Below are 26,267 nucleotides of genomic sequence, written 5' to 3'. Positions count from 1 at the left end.
GAGGAGGGTGAGGCTTTACTGCTGACAGCACGCAGGAAATGCCCCCGCATCTCTGACCGTTTCCAAACCTCAGGTGGAAAAACGCTTTTGTGTTCTGTTTTCAGCCGAGGCAGGGAAGAGTTAAAGGATTTCTGAATGTTGCCACAGGCACTGGGGAGGAATGTGTGCAGGTGGCATGAGGATTCCATGCTAGGCATGTGGGGTTAGGGAAGGGGAGCGATCCAATCCAACGGCTCCATCCCAGCAGTGTGAAGCAAGCCCCTGTCCCTCGCGAGGGAGACTCACGTGGCATCCCTGATGGAGCCTGGCACGAACAATCACCAGGTGTTCTCAAGCCTCTGGACCCTACTACTAATTTAATATGGAATAAGAGAAAAGAAAGAAGCCAGAGAGAAAAGGCACATGCCACCACGAGCACGAAATGGCAAATCCCCAGGGCAGAGGACCCGGTTTGTTCCATGAGAAACCTATGAGAGAAAGAGAGACGAGCCAAAACCCTGCCCATTAAAAACGGATTTGCAATATGACAGTGTCTGGAATCCTGATTCAAACAAACGTTATAAGAGATAACAAACATCTAGATGTTTGGCAACTGGAACACTGGCTGGATTGTTGCTGATAGTGAGAAACTGTTAGTTTCAGGAGATAGCATGGTTTCGTGGTTTTTTAAAAATGAGTTCCAGCATTAAATATTCAAATAGTTACAGAAGAAATAAAATGAAATCTTGGTTCTGCTTCAAAACGACACAGGAAATGGGAATAGGGTAGAGGAGGGATGGGCAAGCAGGAGCTGCATACCAGGAACCTGGGGGTCTGTGACACCATCACGGCACCTTCTGTGTACACCTGAGATCTCGGTACAAGGTCTGGAGCACCACGGTGCACAACAGAAGCTCGCATGTGCACACCATGCTGCCAGCCGCAAGCCCCGTGGCTTGGGTGCTGAGGTGCTAGACAGGTGGCCTAGGCAGGAAAGGGCACAGGACACAACTGCTGCCTCAGAGGGCACGAGCAGCTGAGTGTGGCATGGCCGTGCCACGCGCTGCTGCACGTGCATCAACGTGGGAGCGTTACACAACCTGTGGCCCGAGTTGCACACTACCAGTGAAATCTCAGTGCTGTCAGGGATGAAAGTGGGCCATCACATTTTGGAAGGATCCCCAGGCAATTACAAGATGCAGCAAGGAGTAAGAGCTTTGAGTCTCACAGCAGCAGAGAGGCCAGACAGAAAAACCCAACCATGGGGCCGGGATGGCGGCACAGTGGGTTAAGCCAGAACATGCAATGCCAGCATCCCATACAGGTGCTACTACAAGGCACAGCTGCTCCACTTATGAACAAGCTCCCTGCAAATGCACCTAGGAAATAAGAAGCTAGCCCAGGTCCTTGGGGCCCTGCACTCATGTGGGAGACCTGGATGAAGCTCCTGGGCCTGGCCCAGCCCTGGTCTTTGCAGCCATTTGAGGAGTGAACCAACAGATGGACGATCTCTCCCTCTCTCTCTCTAAATGTAACTCTGCCTTTCAAATCAATCAATCAATCTTGAAGAAGGGAGGGAGGGAAGAGGAGAGGCACGGCAAGCTGGAGACAGCGTGGGAAGGAAGCAAACAGGTTTGGCTGGGTGCAGTTCTGCAGCCGCTGCCAGCACTACACACTCCTTGCAGAAGCAGGGCCTCTGTAGGTCACACTTCTGCTCTCTGCTTCGGCTTCCCGGTGTGCCCAGAGGGCCTGCGGTCTGCCTGTGATTCTTCCTGCAGCACACCCAGCCACGTGGCACCTTCACATCCCCTTACACAGGGGTCCAGCCGTGGGACTGTGCTGGGCCCGCAGCTCTGCTCCCAGCCACCTTCCACGAGTTCAGCTACCCACACGACGGCGCCACCTGACTCGCCACATGAAGGGCTCCCTGGGGAGTGGTTCTGTGGCTTCTCACACTGCCAGAGAGAAGAGGACTTCCTGCCTGCACTTCGATGGCACCGAGCAGCCAGGCCAGTGAGGCCACCAGCAGCCACACGTGTGCAGAAGAGCACCCTCCCTGCAGGCTGTGCCGTGCTCCAGCCGTGGCACCTGCACAGACCTCCGTGAGGGCACAGCCCAGGGGTGAGCGCTCAACATGGGTTACCTCTGCCACTGAGCACAACCACGGGGCTTATCGTCCCCATTTGGTTCAAAGCCCTTGGGAGCTTAACAAGGCCAGGTGAGCTGCCTAAGACAGGTGAGCCAGCTTATGGCTTGGAAAGGAGCTGAAGAGTGGACAAGTGGGCCCACAGGTGGCAGCAGGGGCCAGCCCTTGGGTGCCTCCCGACCTTCAGGCCAGGCATGCCCCTGCTGCAGGAGCCCCTCTCACGCCCACGATCTCGGAGGAACGAAAGGCAGCACGGACTGCAGAGACCAAGCAAGTCGTCGTATTTTTCTTTGCTCACAAAAAGGAAAGAATTTCTCCTGTCTGAGTCAGCAAACCACCGCGCCTTCCACAGTATTGAACCTGGCTAATCAAATTGGTGCTCTCGGCTGAGCTCTGCCGTCTCTCCTTTCTGCCTATTAATCATTGTGAGGCACCTATTGATCCCAGGCCATCTGGGCTTCCACCAGGAAAGCTTTAAGAACCGCTAATGAGCAGGGGGACAGTCTAGGGTGCAGGGCCAGCTCCGGGAAGGGGACTGGGAGCCTTGGGGTTCAAGGACCCTGTGCCAAGTTCTTGCCAACTGAAAGGAGCCTCGGTTTTCCCCACAACCAGTCAAGGCCAGACCACATCAAGATGCTTCCTTTTATAAGAAATTTATTTATTTGAAAGCCACAGTTAGAGAGAAAGAGAGGGAGAGGGAGGGAGGGCAAGAGAGGGAGGGAGAGAGAAGGTGAGAGAGGGAGAGAGAGGGAAAGAGGGAGAGAGAGGAGGAGAGAGGGGGAGGGAGGAGGAGAGAGGGGGAGAGAGGGAGGGAGAGAGAGAGGGAGAGAGAGAGAGGGAAAGAGAGAGGGAGAGAGGGAGAGAGGGAGAGAGAGAGAGAGAGGGAGAGAGAGAGAGAGGGAGAGAGAGGAGGAGAGGAGGAGAGAGGGAGAGAGAAATAGAGATCTTCCATCCCCCAGCTCACTATCCAAATGGCCCCAATGGCCAGGACTGGGCCAGGCTATAACCAGGAGCCAGGAGCTTCATCCAGGTCTCCCACTGGGCGCAGGGGCCCCAATACCTGGGCCACCTTCTGCTGCCTTCCCAGGTGCATTAGCAGGCTGCAGCCAGGACTGGAACCGGTGCCCATGTGGGATGCGGGCACTGCAGGTGGCGGCTTTATCAGCTGCACCTCCACACCAGCCCAAGATGGTCTCTCCTTGTTTCCTGAAGGACTCTCCCACTTTCCTTTCCGATCAAACAGCAGGAGACACGGGAAATCCCCAAAAAGTCTACGAACGAACTCAGAGAGGCGGCAGAAGGGAAGCCTGGGCCAGGGGATGCAGAAATGTAAAATGTCGTAAGTGAGGGAGTAGAAGGATTATGGGTCCCTGGATCCCTCACGAGGCTCTGGGGAGAAGCAGAGACACTGAGGGTGCAGCCGGTTCTCTTGAGTGTGGGCTAGACCCCCGGAAACCACAGCCGCGGGGTCCCCAGCTGTGGAATCACCTCTGAGGCCCCTCCGGGCCCAGCTGCAGTACCCGGGACTGACTCAGACCCCCGGCACTCAGTCCCGGGCCTGCTGCCGAGATCTCGGTGTCTCCACCACCACCGTGGGGGCACAAAACCAGGGACCCCGAAGCATGGAATGAGATAACGTGCATTACCATACGTCATAAAGAGATTTATGCCTAAGTGAGAGTTATCACAAAATTCAATTTTAATGGCTTGATAATTAAGCCAAAGAAGCACAGTAATTATCATATCTTAATTTTCCACTAAGTTTGCTGCTGGCAACACCATTTTTCTTGAGTTCATGCCATCTCTCGGAAAAGCCTTCCGCTGCTGCCAGTCACCTTGGATGAGGAGCGCCCAGTTCTGTGGCCTCGGGCGCTCAGCAGCCGCCTTCCAGCTCCAGGTGACCGCAGCTCCTGGCTCCCTGGGACTAAAGGGTGCAAGGCCCACCCCCTGCAGAGGTCCAGTGAGAATCAAAGGCACTGAGCCTGTGAAAGTGGTGCCTTACTGAGACCACCCTGGGATAAAAATCAAAGCTGCCACTGCTGGTGGCACTGAGACGGAAGGGTGGGCCAAGGAAATGCGGGTCAGTCCTGGCGGGCACCACAAGTCGCGCCCCACAAGAGCACGGTTAGCGAATGGCCCCGATCACAGAGCTGACGCATGGCGGGTCACGGGCCCTCGTGGGCGCAGACGTGAGTCACTCATTCCCAAAGGGCCTTCTCCAGAAGGGGTCAGACGTGGAAGACTTTCTCACCGGCCTGTTTAACTGTCACTTTTCAAATTAAAAGATTAAGAAAGTCCCTGTGGGAAGTAGGTTATGAGAGCATTTTCTAATTTCAAAAGACCTACACATTCATTCTCTGAACAACGCTTTCATTTGAGCCACAACGTGCCTGCACACACATACACCTGCACACATGCGCACACACACCCCCACACGTACTCCCATACCTGCACATACACAGACCTGCACACATGCACACACACCCCACACGTACTCCCATACCTGCACATACACAGACCTGCACACATGCACACACACACCCCACACGTACTCCCATACCTGCACATACACAGACCTGCACACATGCACACACACACCCCACACATACTCCCATACCTGCACACACAGACCTGCACACATGCACACACACACCCCACACATACTCCCATACCTGCACATACATATACCTGCACACACACACCCCACACGTACTCCCATACCTGCACATACACAGACCTGCACACATGCACACACACACCCCACACGTACTCCCATACCTGCACACACACAGACCTGCACACACACACCCCACACGTACCCCCATACCTGCACATACACAGACCTGCACACATGCACACATACACCCCACATGTACTCCCATACCTGTACATACACAGACCTGCACACATGCGCACACACACCCCACACATACTCCCATACCTGCACACACAGACCTGCACACATGCACACACACACCCCACACATACTCCCATACCTGCACATACATATACCTGCACACACACACCCCACACGTACTCCCATACCTGCACATACACAGACCTGCACACATGCACACACACACCCCACATGTACTCCCATACCTGCACACACACAGACCTGCACACACACACACCCCACACGTACCCCCATACCTGCACATACACAGACCTGCACACATGCACACATACACCCCACATGTACTCCCATACCTGTACATACACAGACCTGCACACATGCACACACACACCCCACACGTACTCCCATACCTGCACACACACAGACCTGCACACACACACCCCACACGTATTCCCATACCTGCACACACACAGACCTGCACCCACACAGACCTGCACACATGCACACACACACCCCACACGTACTCCCACACCTGCACACACATACACCTGCAAACCTGCACACACACACCCCACACGTACTCCCATACCTGCACACACAGACCTGCACACATGCGCACACACACCCCACACGTACTCCCATACCTGCACATACACAGACCTCCACACATGCGCACACACCCGACACGTACTCCCATACCTGCACATACACAGACCTCCACACATGCGCACACACCAAACACGTACTCCCATACCTGCACATACACAGACCTGCACACATGCACACACACACCCCACACGTATTCCCATACCTGCACATACATACACCTGCACACACACACCCCACACGTACTCCCATACCTGCACACACACACAGATCTGCACACATGCACACACACACCCCACATGTACTCCCATACCTGCACATACACAGACCTGCACACATGTGCACACACCCCACATGTACTCCCACACCTGCACATACACAGACCTCCACACATGCGCACACACACCCCACACGTACTCCCATACCTGCACACACACAGACCTGCACCCACACACCCCACACGTATTCCCATACCTGCACACACACAGACCTGCACCCACACAGACCTGCACACATGCACGCACACACCCCACACGTACTCCCACACCTGCACACACATACACCTGCACACCTGCACACACACACCCCACACATACTCCCATACCTGCACATACACAGACCTCCACACATGCGCACACACCCCACACGTACTCCCATACCTGCACACACACACAGACCTGCACACATGCACACACACCCCACACGTACTCCCACACCTGCACACACATACACCTGCAAACCTGCACACACACACCCCACACATACTCCCATACCTGCACACACCCCACAAGTGCTCCCATACCTGTACACACACAGACCTGCACACATGCACACACACACCCCACACGTACTCCCATACCTGCACACACACAGACCTGCACCCACACAGACCTGCACACATGCACACACACACCCCACACATACTCCCATACCTGCACACACATACACCTGCACACCTGCACACACACACCCCACACGTACTCCCATACCTGCACACACATACACCTGCACACCTGCACACACACACCCCACACGTACTCCCATACCTGCACACACATACACCTCCACACCTGCACACACACACCCCACACGTACTCCCATACCTGCACACACAGAGACCTGCACCCACACAGACCTGCACACATGCACACACACACCCCACAAGTACTCCCACACCTGCACACACACAGACCTGCACACACGCACGCACCACACATAACTGCACATGCACCTTTCCACACTATGCTGTGTCTCCTGCCTGTGCTGCCCTCTCAAGCCCTGGCTAACTCCTACTCATGTGCCATGCTCTCCTATGGACTGAATATTTGTGCCCATCCCTACCCCACCCCCGATTCCTACATTGGAACCACAAGGCCCAAGCGGGGGGGAGACCTTTGGAAAGTCAAATCATCCCGAGGGTGGAGCCCCCTCCAATGGGATTAGTGCCATCCTCATACAAGAAGCCCAAGAAAGACCCCTGCCCCTTCCATCATGGAGGACAAAGCAAGAAGGTACCATCTCCGAGCCAGAGGGTAGGCCTTGACCACGCACCAAACCAGCCAGCACCTTCACTGGGACTTCTAACCTCCACAACAGAGAAGTCAACTTCTGTTACTCCCAGCCCAGGTGGACTCGCACAGGTCGTTGGTGCTGAGAGTGGAAGCACCTGTGACAGACCCCTGACGCTGCAGAAGCAGCTCTGCACAGCATATGGGCAGAGGCTGGGGGAGGAGTTTCCGAGGGAAAGCTGGCACTGCCGTGAGCAGCTAAGGGCAGCCCTGGTGAGGACCAGAGATAGGAACTCTGCAGGGAGGGTCTGGGTCTTCTAGGAGAGCGCATCACGTTCTCCCAAACACATCATTAATGGAAACCCAGATGGGATGGCAGAGGAGAGCATGGTGTCAGACAGCGTAAGGAAGGACATCCTCGCCCAGTGCCAAAGACCTTGGCTGACTGGAACCTTCTGGAAGGTAGACCTTGTGAGCTACGTGACTCGGTATTTGGCAGAGGAAATATCTAAGCCAGATGTGGAAGGTGCAGCCTGGTTTCTCTTGACTGCTGGTGGCAAACTCAGAGAGGAGAGACGTGATGTCAAGGCGGGACTGTCTATGAGGAAACAGAACTCAAACCCTGGAGCATTCTGGCATTCCACATCGAAACCGGCAGTCAGCTCTCCTCTGGGCGCCTGCTTGGTCCAGCAGGTGTCCTCTTCTTCATTTAACTTTACTTCAAAATTCAAAAAAAAGAAAGGGAGGGAAGGAGGGAGGGAGGAAGGGAGGGAGGGAGGGAGGAAGGGAGGGAGGGAGGAAAGGAAGGGAACAAGGAAAAAAGGAAAGAAAAAGGAAAGAAAAATGGAAGCGCCAGCTCAGGTGAGAACACGGAGGGTGTGGCCAAGTGACCGCCTGATAGGGTTAGTAAGCCACGGAAACAGAGGCCGGGACCTGTTCTCCAAGGCAATTCCGAAACCTCAGGATGGCACGTCCCGTCACAGGTGCGAGAGTTCCACTGAGACCAGACAGCCTCCTTCACAGCTATGCCGAAGGAGCCACCAGTGCAGGCTTCTCAGCCAGGGGACCACAGACAGAGGGCTGCCTCAGGGTGCAGCCACCCAAATCCGTGGGAGAGAACCCCTGCCTGGCAAAAGTGTAGGGTCATCGTCCCAGTGTGTCCAGAAGCTGGGACTCCTGCCCCAGCATGCCTGGAAGGCAGAGCGAGCCAAAGAAGAGAATCGTTGAGCCTCAAGGTTCGATGTTCATTTGCCCTGTTGGGTTTTGGACTTGCCTGGGACTGGTAACTCCGTTCCTGTTGTCCCTTTCATACTGGGAACATCCTACACCTGTCCCACATGGTATTTAGCAAGCACAGACTCCAGCGTGGACTTGACCTTGCTAACGTCAAGTCACAGTGACTTGGGTGTTTGGGTGAGGCCATGAGCTGATGTTAGAATGAGCCATGACTTTGGGGCATGCTGGGGAGGTGTGAACGTATTTTGCATATGGGAAGAGGGCCAATGGAAGAATACTGTGCTCTTGAACGTGGTCCCCACAATTCATCTGTAGGAGTCCAAATCCCAGAGGTGACAGTCACAGGAGGTGGTGATGTGAGGGGGTGATTAGGTCATAGTAGCAGAGTCCTCTGGAATGGGATCAGTTTTCATCACAAAGAGGCCCCAGAGGCCCTCCCTCTGCCAAGTGAAGATCTGTAGGAAGAAGCAGCCACCCAGGAAGTGGGCCCACCCCAGACACGCACCCTGATGCAGCCTGGATCGTGGACACCCAACCTGCAGCGCCGGGAGCCATCGCTGTCTGCTGATGAGCTGAAGTGGACTCGGACACTCTCCCTGCTGATACCACTTCCTCCAGGAAGCCTCCCGAGCCGCCCTCCCAGAACCTCCAGCCTGGGCGGGCGCCTTCTCACTCCACACAACCATGGCCTGTTGGGTGCTCTGCTTCCAGACAGCAGCAAGAAGGCTCACCCAGGGCCCTCCCAGCACGGCTGGGCGCCCGGCAGACACCGGGGAAGCCCCTGCTGAACCAGTCACGGGACACTGCAAGCCGTCTGCCTGCCTCTGCCCACCTTCTCTTCTGCGGGCTGACGTGAGGCTTCCCCACGCCAAACACAGCGCCCGGAGCCTGCTCAGAGCCGAGTGAGGAGGACATGCCCCTCCTGCCAGAGCATCCCGCTCTGTGCCAGGCCCGCTTAGCGGGAGCGTGGCCTCCCCACAGTGCCGACCCGGCAGGAGCACAGCCTTTGGCAGCTGACAGATGGGTTCCCGCTAAGTGACTTTGATCATTTTATTCAGTTTGCTTTTCTGGAAAATGAGTACAAAACCTCCCACAGGAGGATTCTGTGAGGCCTGAGTGAGATTTCACATGGGAGATGCCCCAGCTTCCCAACACACTCCCATCCCTGCCGCCACCCCTGCCCCAGGCCGCAGGGACTCTGCCCTCCCTCCAGGGCCGGGTGCTGGGTGAAGTGAGCCCAGCTTTCTCTCCCAGAGGGAGTGGTACGCCGCCAGCTGGGACAGGGGCCTTCCCAGGGCGCCGAAGGCCTGGGAGGGGCAGCTTACCCATGCTCATTGTTAGACGGCGTCTCTGAGGAAAGGCTGCGCACGCTCCAGAAGAAAGCACTGCGCACCTGCTGCTTCCTTCAGGCAGCGAGAGCATCGCCCACCAGTGCCGCTGGTAGAGATGATGCAGGACCCCAAGACCAGCCCGCAGCAGGGGTGACCACCAGGTCAGGGAACCTGTCTTTGGCACCTGAGGAGCAGCAGGGCTGCCCCACCATGGGGCCAATGGAGAACGCAGGATTCTGCGAAGTAGCAGAGCACAGCGGGACCAAGCTAGGGTATTAGAGGACCGTGTCGAAGGCAGGGCCTGTAAGACGCTTCCCAGGCGAAAGGTCCGACTACCTCCACCTCCTCCACCTGAGCTGCTCCAGGAGCCCCAGACAGCTGTGCGTCCCACTAAACTGGGAGAAGGAAGGAAGGGCTCCCTCATGCTGGGCCTCCAGCCTCACAACGGGGACTCGGGCGGCATCTCCACGGGTTAGCGGCAAAGTGCCAAAGACGACTCCCGGAGAAATGCCCCTCTGCTTGGCCCTGCGTGGCCCACACGCTCTGCCCCAGTCGTCACAGCCAGGGGCCCATGTCGGGCAGAAAAGCCAGGGCCCCGGCCGGCTTCCCTGTGTGTCACACCACGCCGCCGCTCCCCTGAGGGAGGGGTCTTTATTTATTCATCTTATCACTCCCAGGGCCTGACGCAGGGCTTGCCACACAGCAGGCTCTCCAAGTATCAATATTTATTGAATGAATATTTCATGAAAGAATAAAAGAATATGTGAGTTAGGAGATTTCAGAAATGAGAATTTAAGCAAAAAGCTTAATAATGAAGGAGCCCGGAGCACAAAACAAAATTGCAAGTATTCGAGACTGGGGCTGTTAATATCACCCAGCCTCCCATGGCCAGAGCGAGTCAGGCTTCCGACACAGAGCGAGCCTGGCCAGCTCTAATTTCTCAGGAGTGTTTTGTATTCGGTGCCATCAGAAAGCCAGACAGTGTCCTCTGGGACTCCAGGCCACATCAAAGCATCCCCACAGGAAGAACAAGACCGGGGTGGGGCAACACAGATCCCCACACAACTGTGGGAGCAGCACGGGCTGCCACCCAGACACCAACTGGGCATGTCACAGCCCTCGGGGGCCCAACAGGCCCCACAGCACACACACGGGAGAGTCCTGGAGCTCCCACAGGCCTGCACACTGCACACAGGGAGGACAGCGAGGGCCTGGGGAGGCCGTGTTTCCTGGATCCTCTCAAAGGAAGACCAGAGTCACTGGACCTGGTGCATCTGACTCCCAGGCCAGCCAGGCCGTGCTGGAGGGCGGCAGGGCCTGCCTTCCAGCTGTGGACGGTACTGACAACAATCACGTTAAATATGAACGCCCTGGAAACTGCCCCACAGCAGTACATTAGCATGGAAATGAAACAAGTGGCCTATTTACACAATGAAATATTAATAACAGCCAAAATGAGGGGATCAGATTTATGATTAGCTCCAAAGTATAGAGCTGATTTTAAGTTTTAAAAGCACGTATATATGGGGCCACTTATGTCAGTAAAGAGATACAACTCTCAAAAAAAAAAAAAAGACGTTTGGTGGTGGATGTGGATGTGAGTGTGCACAATGACAATAGTCAAATACGAGCGTGCCAGCAGCATCACCTCCCAGACAAAATCTATCCCCAGGGGGAGGGGACAGAAGACAGCAGTGGCTGGGCAGGAGGCAGACATCAGCAATGTGCTGCTCCTCTCATATTTCCCAGTATTTTCTCATGAAAATCGGCAGAGTAACTCAGAGAGAAACGAACCCCTGTTCCCGCCCAGCACGAACACCGGGAGACGCTCCGGCTGGCACAGCCCCACACCTGCTGCAGCTCCTCGCTTGTCACCTGCTCGCCCCTCTGCCTGGCCATTAATCTGGCTGTGTTTTTGTGCATTTCAAACCCTGCTGCTATCATGCACAGCCTGCAGCGTGCCTATCATTAACTGGAGCTCAACTTCTGTTTACAGCTTTTTCTCTTGATGTACAATTGACAGTGAAATGCATACATCACATGTGAACATATCCTGAGTTTCAACAAATGTGTAGCCTTGTGTGACCCAAACTCCCGTGGAGTTAAAACCACAGGACTGTGACCTAGAAAATTACCATAAGCCCTTTCTCAATCAAACCCTTTCCTGGCCCTCTCCGGAGGCCTCGACTGTCTGGTTAGGCTTTGCTAGGACTTTTACATTAATGGAATCACACGGCATAGCCCTCAGCACGACAGCCGTGAGCTGTGTGCGGGCTGCTTGCGGGCTGTGTGGGTCATCTGCTCCCCGTTCTTGCCCCAGGCTGATCCATGGGTGGGAAATACAACCAGCGCTTATCCATTCTCCCACGATGGACACCTGGGAGCCCTGTGCTGTCTGGCTAGGAACGTTCTAGCTCAGGTCTTTTGTGGCTTCTTGAATAAACGTAGGGTTGGAGCGGCAGGGTGAAGGGGAAGTGTGTTTAGTTTTACAAGAAAGTGCAAGCCCGCTTTTCACAGCCATTGCACCAGTTCACGTCCCCACCAGCAGGGCCTGAGGGTCCCAGGGGCTTCCCACCCTCGCTGCCGCTGGCGGCTGTGCTTTTTCATTTTTAGTCTGATGCGCGTGTCATGGCGTCACACTCAGGTTTGGACTGGCATTTCTTTGTTGATGGAGAATGTAAGTTAGTGATTTCTTCAACTATTTCATTTTCTTAAAACAAAAGAGAGGAAAGAGAGAGACAGAGAAGCAAAGAGAAATAGACCTGGAGTAAAGAGAGCAAAGTGTTTATTCTAGGACGCGGTGTGCTAGTTTCTAAATTATTTTCTACATGTTTGCAGTATGTGGTGGTTAAAAGTAAAACATACTAGTCCATCCATAATCCCACTCATGAGTACATACACCCAAGGCCGCCCGGTGTGCAGAGAGGCCGAGGGGCAAGGGGCTCTGGGTCTTCCCTGCCCCAGGGACACGCCCAGGGCTCCCGCCTTGCCGCCGGCCGGCTCTCACCTCCCCTCACGCACATGGACCTCTGCTGGATCAGGGAAGCTCCAGAGCCTGACCAGGCCTGGATTCGCTGGTCCCTCTCACTGCCCTGCACACAGGGCCTGCAGCAGTATCCCTCTCCCACGGTCTCAGCCAGGCCCATCTCTCTGCAGCATTGACTCCCCAAAGGAGCTTGAGCCTGACCAGGCCTGGATTCGCTGGTCCCTCTCACTGCCTGCACACAGGGCCTGCAGCAGTATCCCTCTCCCACGGGTCTCATCCGGGCTCATCTCTCTGCAGCATTGACTCCCCAAAGGAGCTTGAGCCTGACCAGGCCTGGATTCGCTGGTCCCTCTCACTGCCCTGCACACAGGGCCTGCAGCAGCATCCCTCTCCCACGGTCTCAGCCGGGCCCATCTCTCTACAGCATTGACTCCCAAAGGAGCTTGAGCCTGACCACAGTTGCCGAGTCAACAGCAAATACTTCCAGAAACCACTTCCTTCAGAATTTAGAAGCCGAGAGGCCTCAGCGCCTCAGCCCAGGCCGGCACATGCCACCACCTCCCATGCCTGGCTCTGACTCAAAGCCACCCTGGACTCTGGCGCTGAACCTCAGGAACCACCACCACAGCTTCCAACCAGTGCCAGCACTGGCTGAGCTCGGCGGTCCCAGAGGCCAGGTTCTCCCCGCTGCCCCTCCCCCAAGCAGATGAAGGACGTCCAACAGGAAGCCCGGCCAGGGTGGGCCAGGGGACTACAGGATACTCACCGCTGGCACTCGCCGGCACGCAGGACGAGCTCCTCATTGCTCCTGGCACTAACCGTCAGCTCCTGCTCCGTGGAGTTGAAGACATCCAAGAGCAGGTGGCACTGTCGGGTGCTGTGGTGGAAGACAGATGAGAATTCAGACCATTCAGACCCTCAGACGGCCATGGACCCCTGCCATGCCTTACCCCTCCCCAAAGACTGTCCACTCCCTGAGGCTGAGCCCAGGTGGCCCTGTCAACACCCCAGAGGCCCTGGACACGGTGAGGTACTGAGGCTCGGTCTGAACCAACTATGGACGATAAAGGGGCTTTGGGCATCAGTCTTCCCTGGTCCTGGGGATGAGTGTTCACAGCTCAGCTGCACTCTCCGAAGATGTGACCTTGGCTGGGAACTCAAGTCCTCCAAGCCTCTGCCTGTGAGCGGGACCAGGACACCTGGCTCTCATATAGCATACGTGGGAAACACCTGATTCCAGTGGCGCTCGATAAATGCTGAGTCAGAATCCCTTCAGCTACCAGGTACCACGAGAGCTGTTAGGGGCGGGAACCCCAAGAACTGCACTGCCGTTGCTTGTGCACACGCCGTCCCCGGGTGCCTGACCCTGGGGCTCCCCCGGCTCCCCTACAATTGCAGCAGACACCACAGGCTACTCCCCACCATCTGCTACGTCTACACCTGCTTCCTGCACTGCACAGGTGCAACAGAAAAGACTTCCATTCCCACCACCCCCGGCAGCACCATCCATCCCAAGTACACAGCGCCTTGAGCGGAAGCCATTACCCTTCAGCCTCTCCCACTCCCCGTCCTCCTGCTCCAGGAACAAGACCCCTGGAAGCTTGAAGACGACAAGGACAAACGCCACCAGCCGGGGTTGGGGGCGGAGGAGAGGTCAGAGGATGACATGCTGCCTGGAGCGGCTGCCGCAGCCCCCACCACCTCCCATGCAACATCAAGAGCCCTGCAGCCCCCACTGCCTCCCATGCAACATCAAGAGCCCCGAAGCATGCATTTTGTTCCTGTCAGTCACCACGGGCTGGCTTTCCTTCCGTTCCACGAGCCCTTGCCTAACCCCATCAGCCCGGAATCCTAAATCGGAAGCGTCACAGCTAGCACTGGGCAGACTGTCCCTGAGTGCTTGCAGATCTCAGTGGGTCAGCCACAGCCATGGTGGGGACGGACAGAGGAGGTGGCCACAGAGCAGAAGCCATGGTCCCTCCTGGGGAGTGGGGCAGAGGGACTCCGTGCTCCGGGCTGTTACCAGCTCAGTGTGGCTGCCAGAAGGCATGTGGGTGGCCAAGTGCAAATGCCAAAGGGGCAGGCAAGGGTCTACATGTCGCGGACACAAGTCAACTCAAAGGACAGGGCAAGGGGACTGACACCCAACACCGGCCCTGTGCCTGGGCCACCGCCCGATTTCTCTTTCACACTGATAGCCCTAACAGGTGGTCCTCCTGACCCCTTCACCCTGGGGCTGAGAGCGCTGGGTGATGGCTGAGATCAGGACTCAGACTCAGTCCTTCACGTCCACGAGACACCATGGTCTGTACTGCAGAGCCACAGCTGTCATCTGTGCCGTTCAGGGATGCACAGGGGTTCACACAGGCCTGTGCACACACGTGTAGGCCCAACACCCATGCACACACACCCCTGTGCTCACACACATCTGTCCAGCATCCGTGCGCTCCCTGTGTCCACGGGGGCCCGCCCACGCTGGCGGGTCCCAGGTCTCCTGGTGGAGGGCCAGCCCCAGGGGTTCCGCACAGGGGAGTTTTCCCCAGCTGGGCAGCTGCCTGCCAAGCCCTCCTCAGTCAGCTCGCGGGGGACGAGCTTCCGAGAAGGAAGACCTGGCCCACCTTCGTCGTGACTTCCTGGATTCCTTCCTCATGAAACCTCTCGTCAGGAGGCAGAACTCGCAAAACAGTGATCAGGGGAGGAAAACTGAAGAGACCAGGAATAAAAGACTCAACTTCACGTCGCTCTCACTCACAGACTGGACTGCCGGGAGGGCTGCATGGCGGGAACAGCATCGCCGCGTGATAGGTCTGCGAGCTCCTTCCTTTCTCTGCCTCCCCGTCTGAGAGCGGGGGTCTCCACCCAGAGTCCCATTCCTCTGATCGTTGACGTTTTGATGTATCGGTGGGCCCTTGCTTACCGTTACTCATACACCAATTCCCTCTCCAGACAGCAGGCAGCAGTAGCCTTTTTTGCCCACCAGAACCTCATTTACTCTGTGTATTTTTCCACTGCACTTTGGATGCTTTTCTTTACGGCTTACGGTCTGCCTGGGCATAATGTTTATCTTTTTCTAAAAAAAAAAAAAGATTTTATTTATTTGAAAGGCAGATAGAGCAATATCTTCCATCTGCTGGTTCACTCCCCAAATGGTCACAACGGCCAGGGCTGGGTCAGGCCAAAGACAGGAAACGGGAACTCTGTGTGGGTCTCCCCAGCGGGAGCAGGAGTCCAAGGACTCAGGCTGCCCTCCATTGCCTTCCCAGGCACATCAGCAGAGAGCTGGATCAGAGGTGGAGCAGCCAGGACTTGAACCAGCACCCCTGTAGAATGCCAGTGTTGCCTTAACCTGCTGTGCCACGATGCTGGCCCCACAGTTAACTTTTAATTGTTCTGGTTGTGTTTCCTAGATGTGTCTTTCCGAAGGGGAAGTCCAAGAAAGCTTCCTGAAAGAGGTGAGCTCAGAGCAAGTCTTTAAAGGGCAGAACACTATGCCTGGTGTCAGGGAGAGAACGCAGCATGGGACCAGCAGTGTGAGGAGCACGATGACCTTGGGGGTCCAGGGTGAAGCTGGGAGAGGGGCTCAGGCGGCCTGTGCACAGTGACCTGGGTGTAGGGACTCTGCCCAGGAACAGGGGTTTCATTAACTAGTCCACCCAACCGCGCTCCACAGAGTGCCTCCTGCCTGTGAGCGTGCAGGATACACAGGACCTCTGCTGTTACAGAATCACACCTCTGGGAGGCAGGAGGGCTGGGAAGGCCAGGAGAGTTAAAAAAATAAAAACAGGGGCCGGCACTGTGGTGCAGCGGGTTAAAGCCCCAGCATGAAGCGCCGGCATCCCATGTGGGCACCAGTTCTAGTCTTGGCTGCTCCACTTCTGATCCAGCTCTCTGCTATGTATGGCCTGGGAGAGCAGTGGAAGATGGCCCAGGTCCTTGGGCCCCTGCACCCATGTGGGAGACCTGGAAGAAGCTTCTGGCTCCCGGCTTCAGATCAGCTCAGCTCTGGCTGTTGCGGTCATCTGGGGAGTGAATCATTAGATGGAAGACTTCTCTCTCTCTCTCTCTGGCTCTACCTCTCTCTGTAATTCTATATTTCAAATAAGTAAAACAAATCTTTAAAAAAAGTCTTAGGCTTTTTTTTTGTAAGATGAGAAAGACCAGGTTCAAAAAGGTTGTTTAACAAAAGGTTAGGACATGCAAAACCAACAGGATTCTTATATATCAACTAAAAAGTTACAAGATAAAAAAAATTTTAAAAACATAAATTTATGAGAGCAATGCAGTCTAAAATGCACATGGGACTAAATCTAACAAAACAGACATGAAAGCCATTTGTGTAGAAAATTATAAAGGTTCACGTCAAACAAAGGCAGAGATGGCTTATAGTCAAAGATGGGAAGACTTAGTATTTTACAGCGACCATTTTCTAAATTTACATAAATCCACTGTAACTCAACAATAAGTTGTGGTTTTGGTGAACTTGTGGTGCTGATTCCAAAATGTATATGTAGGACAAAGGGCCGGGAACAGGCAGGACACTGAGGAAGCGGACCGTGGGAGGGATCTGGCCTTCCCGGTAAGAGACCAGGGACAGAGCTGTAAGCTAAGGTGTGACAGAAAAACACGGGAATGAAAGGAAACAGGGCCCAGAAGCAGAAAGGGGCCATGCGGGGCTGGGGCTGGTGAGATGGGGATGTCGCGGAGGGTCTGCTGAATAACCAGGAAAATGGTTCTGCAGACAGACAGCAGGTGACACCCCTACCTCACACCATGACAAATATAAGATTCCAGATAGATTAAGTATCTGACCACACGCAAAAACCTTTAGAAGAAAACAGAGGTAAAGGGTCCATGACCCTGGAAGAGAGAGAGAGAGAGAGAGAGAGAGTGTGTGAGAGAGAGAGAGAGAGAGAGAGAGAGTTTTAAAGAGAGAGTTCAGGCACACAGAAAACAAAGAGAAAAACTAAAATGTCAGACTACATTCAATTAAGGACTTCAGCACAGAGAACCTCCAGAAGCCAAAGCAAAGGCAGACTACCTATGAAAAGGTGTTTGCAATACACAACCCTGACAAAGGGCTGAAATCCTGAGTTTATAGGGACCTCTTACAGATCAATGAGAGAAACAACCAGATAGAAAATCAAGCAAAGGGTTCAGACTGACAACTAAGCAGGGTACATCAAAGGGCTGACAGGAGCAGAGCCCAACCCAACCAGCAGCCAGAGGAAGGGCGAGAAAACCCTAAGATATCATTCCCCACCAAACCTACTGGGAACATTTTAAAAGTGCTCCAGCTCCAAGTGTTGGCCAAAACACACATCAGCAAGAACCGGGAATTCTCCCCTCTGTGGGCAGGGAATGGGCACATCTCCTTCACAGAGAACATCGGGACTACCTGGCCAGTCTGTAAATTGAGAACTCTCTGACGGAACAATTCCACTTCTTTTTTTTTTAATGTTTTTTTTTTATTTAGTAAATACAAATTTCCAAAGTACAGTTTATGGATTACAATGGCTTCCCCTACCCCATAATTTCCCTCCTACTCGCACCCCTCCCATCTCCTGCTCCCTCTCCCATTCCATTCACATCAAGATTCATTTTCAATTATCTTTATATACAGAAGATCGATTTAGTATATACTAAGTAAAGATTTCATCAGTTTGCACCTACACAGAAACACAAAGTGTAAAATACTGTTTCAGTACTGGTTATAGCATTACTTCACATTGGACAACACATTAAGGACACATCCCACATGAGAAGTAAGTACACAGTGACTCTTGTTGTTGACTTAACAATTTGACACTCTTGTTTATGGCGTCAGTAATATCCCTAGGCTCTAGTCATGAGTTGCCAAGGCTATGCAAGCCTTTTGAGTTCGCTGACTTCGATCTTATTCCGACAGGGTCATTGTTAAAGTGGAAGTTCTCTCCTCCCTTCAGAGAAAGGTACCTCCTTCTTTGATGGCCCCGTTCTTTCCAATGGGATCTCACTCGCAGAGATCTTTCATTTAGGTCTTCTTCTTCTTTTTTTTTTTTTTCCAGAGTGCCTTGGCTTTCCATGCCTACAATACTCTCATGGGCTCTTCAGCCAGATCCGAATGCCTTAAGGGCTGATTCTGAGGCCAGAGTGCTATTTAGGACATCTGCCATTCTATGAGTCTGCTGTGTATCCCGCTTCCCATGATGGATCGTTCTCTTCCTTTTTGATTCTATCAATTAGTATTAGCAGACGCTAGTCTTGTGTGATCCCTTTGACTCTTAGACCTATCAGTGTGAGCAATTGTGAACTGAAATTGATCACTTAGACTAGTGAGATGGCATTGGTACATGCCACCTTGATGCGACTGTATTGGAATCCCCTGGCACATTTCTAACTCCACCATTTGGGGCAAGTCCGATTGAGCATGTCCCAAATTGTACTGCAATTCCACTTCTACTTGATCCATTTCCCGGATCAGCTCAGAGTCTGGCAGAAGGACACATCCAAAAATGCTCACTGCCACACTGTTTATTGTAAAAAGCAAAGTGCTCCTTTTGACTAAGTGTGCATCAGCGGGAGGGCAGCCCTGGGACCTATGCAGACGGGAAGATGGAGTGACAAGAGCTATGTGCCTCCCCGCGGACACCTATCACGTTAATAACCTTGGATATATAAAATTTGCATCAAATTTATCAAATAATTTTTAAATTAATCTACACTGCTCATAAACATCAAATTTGCTTACTGCCTATTCATAGCAAGGAAGAGAAACACAAATAGCTTTCATAGTATAGTTTTATTTCTTTAAATTAAAAAAACAGAAGCAAATGCAATATTGCAAAACATTACAATCTGACAAAGCGGGGTGGTGGACAGACTCCCCTCCCCTTGATCTTCCTTTATGTGTCTTACCTGTGAAATGTGCACGCAATGTCAAGTTCTAATTTACCTGGCATCAGGGACTGCACCTGGCTCTCCCCAGAACTGGGTCTGCAAAGCTCGGGCGTGGAGCTGGGGCCTGAGGAAGAGATGGGGGTGGGGGCAGAGCCAGGCAGGAGGGCAGCAAGTCCTGGGACCTCCCCTTTCGCACTGCTCAGCTGGATGCCCTGACTGCTGTGGCTCAACCTGACAGGTCTGGGAAGCCCTGGGGGCCTCAGAAACGTGCACTTGAGCCACAGCGGACGGGCAGCTTCTCCACCAACTCTGGCCCTCACAGCTCAAGCCCTCACCAAGGGGAGGGGTCCATCCCCTCCCACTTCCTGTCTGTGCTGTACAGAGTGGATACTCGCAGGCACCCAGTCCTGCAGCCCCACAGAAGGCCTTCAGAATATTCCAGAAAGCCAGAGAGGCCCCGCACGGCTGAGGTGAGGTACCGTGCTCTCAGATGACCCCTGCACAAATCTGGTTGCCTTGGCAATGGCTAGAGCAAAACTCGGTTGTGATGTACGGCAGGGCCCAAGACTTGTATGATACAAGATCTGAAAAACAAAAAAACCGAAATGCATCTCCTGAAAACTAACCAGGGCTTTACAAAACGAATTCAGTTTGACAGGAAGGAGGCCTCCCCAGGGAAGAGGCACCTGAGGCTCCGATGACAAGGACGCAACCACGCAAAGGTGCGGAAGGACCGTGTTCCAGGGAGAACGAGTGCTTCACGCAGAAATCCTGTGGCGCGGCGCGATCACGGGCTAGAACAAGCAAAGCAGTGGCACGAAATTGATGCGAGGTTGCAGGAGACGCCGACTTAATGCACGGCACGAAGCGACACCGCTCGATGACTCAAGCAGATGAGTGACATGCGTCGGCTTCTGTGTGAACCAATGGTGAGCTCCAATTTTGGAAGAGATGGAGCAAGCAGGGCCCGCCCCATCTCTCCCCTGGAAGGCAGCCGAAGTCAGAGAATGCATGGAGACCGGGACTCAGAAAGCAGCCCGAGGCCAGGGAACCCAGGGGACAGGGCAGTTAGCACTCCTGAGCAGGGAGCCAGTGCCACCTTCCCCTGAGCCGAGTGGCCTGGTCTGAGAAGCAGCTCTGGCGGCTGCTGGAAGGGGGGCACCGAGAAGCCGTGCTTCCTGAGCTGATGCATGGGCAGAGGTGCCAAGAAATGTTAGGAAGGGGGGTCCCTACAGACTCCCCTTCCCTTCTCTCCCAGCCCAGTCTATAGACAGCACAGCAGAGGGACCAAAGGGCCCCCAAGGCTGCTCAGGCACATCCACCTCCCTCACCTAGGAGCTGGGGTCCCCAAACCCCAGGGCCAGTTCCTATCACTTGTATGTCCCCCTCTGGGCCTCTGACCAGTTAGTCCAGTGTTGAGGAGACATCAGAGAGGAGGGCAATGCAGGGAGCCATCTGAGAAAGTCACACAGAAACCCCCAGTCTCTCTGTGGAGCTGAGCAGAGGGAACCAGAGCCCACACAGCCAGCTCCAGGTGTTGGCAATGAGTCCAGGGAAGGGTCCTGGGTGGTGTGCACGTGCAGCTGGCCCAAAGGGCACCACGGTCGCTTTGAAACCAACTGCAGCACAGCCCATGGTGGACACTCCAGAAATGGGAGAGAGGGAGGGGGCGGGAGGGAAAGACCAGACCCACCCAACTCTGGGCTGCCTGCTAAACCAGATTCCAACAGTCTCTTAGGATTCCAAGAACCAATGATCTCACCACATCATATTCAAAATGTCCAGAATACACTCCAAAGTGACTTAGGGTAAGAAGATCTGGGAACATATAACTCACAAGGAAAATGATTAACCAACTGGCAAAGACCTCAAACACATTGTGAGAGGCAAGGGTGAACACACCTCCAAGCCACAAGAAGACAGAGTCAGCAGAGCCACGGGGGACACGAGTATGGAGACGATGCTAAGAGAATCTTCAGAGAGCAGACAGTGGGCTGACAAACTCCCTGGGGAGTGCGTCTGCTCAGTAACTGATGGGACAAGCAGACGGAAATCAGAGGATGTAAAACACACACACAGCAGACGGACGCTGGGATAATACCCCCCCCCAAAGCCAGCAGAAGACCCCTGTGTCTCAAGGGCGCATGCAGCCCCTGACATGAGAATGAGATGGAAAACAAAGAGGAGATGGAACCAGATGAAGAGGAGACAGCCAGCCGGCTCACAGGCAGTGCAGGCTATTCCAAACCTGAGAGAGGTAGACAGTCCCCCTCCCTCACAGGCTGGGGTTTTACAGACGGGAGTGGGTGGGCTGCAAGGCGGGGTCTCGCAGGTTCAGGGGCTGTGGCGGGGTTATACTGTTTGTGAGCAAGAACACCGGGAAGGGTGAAGTCAGACAAGGAGCCTTCGAGAAAGGGCACAGGGGGTTGGGATGTGTTTTCAGCTCCAACACACTGGCAAGGGAGGAACATGGATCTGAGGCATTTGTCCTGGCTCCAGCATCCACCAAGATCCACATGCCAGGCTATGGAGGGAGACAAACCCTCTCAACCACGAAAAGAGAACACACACCAAATAAGTTTCTGGACCATGAAGAAATTAAACTAGCAAACCTGGAGATAGATTCACAAGTCTCCAATGGAAAAGACAGAACAAAACTCGGGGGGAAAAACACATCCATGGGACAATAAAATCCCAACAGGCTGTGTCACAGGAGATCAGAAACAAAGAAAAGAATGCAACGTTTAAAGAAATAATTGCTGAAAAACTCCTGAATTTTGGCAAAAGACGTGAAGAAATTCACACATCCCAGCGAACCCCAAAGAGTGTAAATTTTTTAAAAAGCCTTACGTAGGCACATCATGAACAAGCTTCAGAACACTGAAGAAAGTAAATCTCAAAGCAGCCAGGATGGCCCGGGGAGGCAGGGATGAACAAGTCCGAAACCAGAGAGGGCCGGGATGAACCATTTTTAAAGTGACACAAGAAAAGAGTTGTCGCCCACAAAGCATATACCTGGGGATAAGACCCTCGGGTGTGAAGACAGAATGAGACCCTCTGAGAAAGTTACAGTCACCACAACTTCCACAAACGAAGTGTCACTCAGTTCTCCAGGAGAGTGGGAAACGACATTACCAGAAAACCTGCAATCACAGGAAAGAAGGAAAAGCCACAAAAACGGGGCAGTACCTGAGGAGCAGAACTTCCGAGGATTCAGCTGTCTGGGTCGCTAACTCTGTGCATTCACCCTGTGTTACTGGGTCTCACTCTGAGTGTGCATCTGTGTTAATGAGTCTCTCTGTGTGCATCTGTGTTACTGGGTCTCTCACTCCGTGTGTGCATCTGTGTTACTGGGTCTCTTACTCTGTGTGTGCATCTGTGTTACTGGGTCTCTCCTCTGTGTATGCATCTGTGTTACTGGGTCTCTCACTCCGTGTGTGCATCTGTGTTACTGGGTCTCTCACTCCGTGTGTGCATCTGTGTTACTGGGTCTCTCACTCTGTGTGTGCATCTGTGTTACTGGGTCTCACTCTGAGTGTGCATCTGTGTTACTGGGTCTCACTCTGAGTGTGCATCTGTGTTACTGAGTCTCTCTGTGTGAGCATCTGTGTTCCTGGGTCTCTCCTCTGTGTGTGCATCTGTGTTACTGGGTCTCTCACTCTGTGTGTGCATCTGTGTTACTGGGTCTCTCACTCCGTGTGTGCATCTGTGTTCCTGGGTCTCTCACTCCGTGTGTGCATCTGTGTTACTGGGTCTCTCCTCTGTGTGTGCATCTGTGTTACTGGGTCTCTCACTCCGTGTGTGCATCTGTGTTACTGGGTCTCTCCTCTGTGTGTGCATCTGTGTTACTGGGTCTCTCCTCTGTGTGTGCATCTGTGTTACTGGGTCTTTCCTCTGTGTGTGCATCTGTGTTACTGGGTCTCTCCTCTGTGTGTGCATCTGTGTTACTGGGTCTCTCACTCTGTGTGTGCATCTGTGTTACTGGGTCTCTCACTCCGTGTGTGCATCTGTGTTCCTGGGTCTCTCACTCCGTGTGTGCATCTGCGTTACTGGGTCTCTCCTCTGTGTGTGCATCTGCGTTACTGGGTCTCTCACTCCGTGTGTGCATCTGCGTTACTGGGTCTCTCCTCTGTGTGTGCATCTGTGTTACTGGGTCTCTCACTCCGTGTGTGCATCTGTGTTACTGGGTCTCTCCTCTGTGTGTGCATCTGTGTTACTGGGTCTCTCCTCTGTGTGTGCATCTGTGTTACTGGGTCTTTCCTCTGTGTGTGCATCTGTGTTACTGGGTCTCTCCTCTGTGTGTGCATCTGTGTTACTGGGTCTCTCACTCTGTGTGTGCATCTGTGTTACTGGGTCTCTCCTCTGTGTGTGCATCTGTGTTACTGGGTCTCTCCTCTGTGTGTGCATCTGTGTTCCTGGGTCTCTCCTCTGTGTGTGCATCTGTGTTCCTGGGTCTCTCACTCTGTGTGTGCATCTGTGTTACTGGGTCTCTCACTCCGTGTGTGCATCTGTGTTACTGGGTTTCTCCTCTGTGTGCCCTCTGTGTTACTGGGTCGCTAACTCTGTGCATTCACCCTGTGTTACTGGGTCTCACTCTGAGTGTGCATCTGTGTTACTGGGTCTCTCACTCCGTGTGTGCATCTGTGTTACTGGGTCTCTTACTCTGTGTGTGCATCTGTGTTACTGGGTCTCTCCTCTGTGTATGCATCTGTGTTACTGGGTCTCTCACTCCGTGTGTGCATCTGTGTTACTGGGTCTCTCACTCCGTGTGTGCATCTGTGTTACTGGGTCTCTCACTCTGTGTGTGCATCTGTGTTACTGGGTCTCTCACTCTGTGTGTGCATCTGTGTTACTGGGTCTCTCACTCTGTGTGTGCATCTGTGTTACTGGGTCTCTCACTCCGTGTGTGCATCTGTGTTACTGGTCTCTCCTCTGTGTGTGCATCTGTGTTACTAGGTCTCTCCTCTGTGTGTGCATCTGTGTTCCTGGGTCTCTCCTCTGTGTGTGCATCTGTGTTACTGGGTCTCTCACTCCGTGTGTGCATCTGTGTTACTGGGTTTCTCCTCTGTGTGCCCTCTGTGTTACTGGGTCGCTAACTATGTGCATTCACCCTGTGTTACTGGGTCTCACTCTGAGTGTGCATCTGTGTTGCTGGGTCTCTCACTCTGTGTGTGCATCTGTGTTCCTGGGTCTCTCCTCTGTGTGTGCATCTGTGTTCCTGGGTCTCTCACTCTGTGTGTGCATCTGTGTTACTGGGTCTCTCCTCTGTGTGTGCATCTGTGTTACTGGGTCTCTCACTCCGTGTGTGCATCTGTGTTACTGGGTCCCTTACTCTGTGTGTGCATCTGTGTTCCTGGGACTCTCCTCTGTGTGTGCATCTGTGTTACTGGGTCTCTCCTCTGTGTGTGCATCTGTGTTACTGGGTCTCTCCTCTGTGTGTGCATCTGTGTTACTGGGTCTCTCACTCTGTGTGTGCATCTGTGTTACTGGGTCTCTCACTCTGTGTGTGCATCTGTGTTACTGGGTCTCTCCTCTGTGTGTGCATCTGTGTTACTGGGTCTCTCCTCTGTGTGTGCATCTGTGTTACTGGGTCTCTCACTCTGTGTGTGCATCTGTGCTCCTGGGTCTCTCCTCTGTGTGTGCATCTGTGTTACTGGGTCTCTCCTCTGTGTGTGCATCTGTGTTCCTGAATCTCTCCTCTGTGTGTGCATCTGTGTTCCTGGGTCTCTCACTCTGTGTGTGCATCTGTGTTACTGGGTCTCTCCTCTGTGTGTGCATCTGTGTTACTGGGTCTCTCACTCTGTGTGTGCATCTGTGTTACTGGGTCTCTCACTCCGTGTGTGCATCTGTGTTCCTGGGTCTCTCACTCCGTGTGTGCATCTGTGTTACTGGGTCTCTCCTCTGTGTGTGCATCTGCGTTACTGGGTCTCTCACTCCGTGTGTGCATCTGCGTTACTGGGTCTCTCCTCTGTGTGTGCATCTGTGTTACTGGGTCTCTCACTCCGTGTGTGCATCTGTGTTACTGGGTCTCTCCTCTGTGTGTGCATCTGTGTTACTGGGTCTCTCCTCTGTGTGTGCATCTGTGTTACTGGGTCTTTCCTCTGTGTGTGCATCTGTGTTACTGGGTCTCTCCTCTGTGTGTGCATCTGTGTTACTGGGTCTCTCACTCTGTGTGTGCATCTGTGTTACTGGGTCTCTCCTCTGTGTGTGCATCTGTGTTACTGGGTCTCTCCTCTGTGTGTGCATCTGTGTTCCTGGGTCTCTCCTCTGTGTGTGCATCTGTGTTCCTGGGTCTCTCACTCTGTGTGTGCATCTGTGTTACTGGGTCTCTCACTCCGTGTGTGCATCTGTGTTACTGGGTTTCTCCTCTGTGTGCCCTCTGTGTTACTGGGTCGCTAACTCTGTGCATTCACCCTGTGTTACTGGGTCTCACTCTGAGTGTGCATCTGTGTTACTGGGTCTCTCACTCCGTGTGTGCATCTGTGTTACTGGGTCTCTTACTCTGTGTGTGCATCTGTGTTACTGGGTCTCTCCTCTGTGTATGCATCTGTGTTACTGGGTCTCTCACTCCGTGTGTGCATCTGTGTTACTGGGTCTCTCACTCCGTGTGTGCATCTGTGTTCCTGGGTCTCTCACTCTGTGTGTGCATCTGTGTTACTGGGTCTCTCACTCTGTGTGTGCATCTGTGTTACTGGGTCTCTCACTCTGTGTGTGCATCTGTGTTACTGGGTCTCTCACTCCG

At 53.7% G+C, this 26,267-nt stretch overlaps 1 protein-coding gene across 2 annotated transcripts in view; it reads right to left on the bottom strand.

Annotated features, from left to right (window-relative positions):
- Window positions 1-26,267, bottom strand: part of TRAPPC9 (trafficking protein particle complex subunit 9) — a 579,880-nt gene that overhangs the window by 176,899 nt on the left and 376,714 nt on the right. For both annotated transcript variants that reach the window (XM_062187950.1, XM_062187949.1), the window contains one exon: window positions 13,416-13,526. In XM_062187950.1, the coding sequence (XP_062043934.1) occupies window positions 13,416-13,526 (111 nt within the window). The remainder of the gene's footprint in view (window positions 1-13,415; window positions 13,527-26,267) is intronic.

This window comes from Lepus europaeus, chromosome 4, assembly GCF_033115175.1.
Source record: "Lepus europaeus isolate LE1 chromosome 4, mLepTim1.pri, whole genome shotgun sequence".
NCBI lineage: Eukaryota > Metazoa > Chordata > Mammalia > Lagomorpha > Leporidae > Lepus > Lepus europaeus.
Note: the sequence above shows the minus strand (reverse complement) of the source record. Positions and strands in the feature narration are given on the sequence as shown.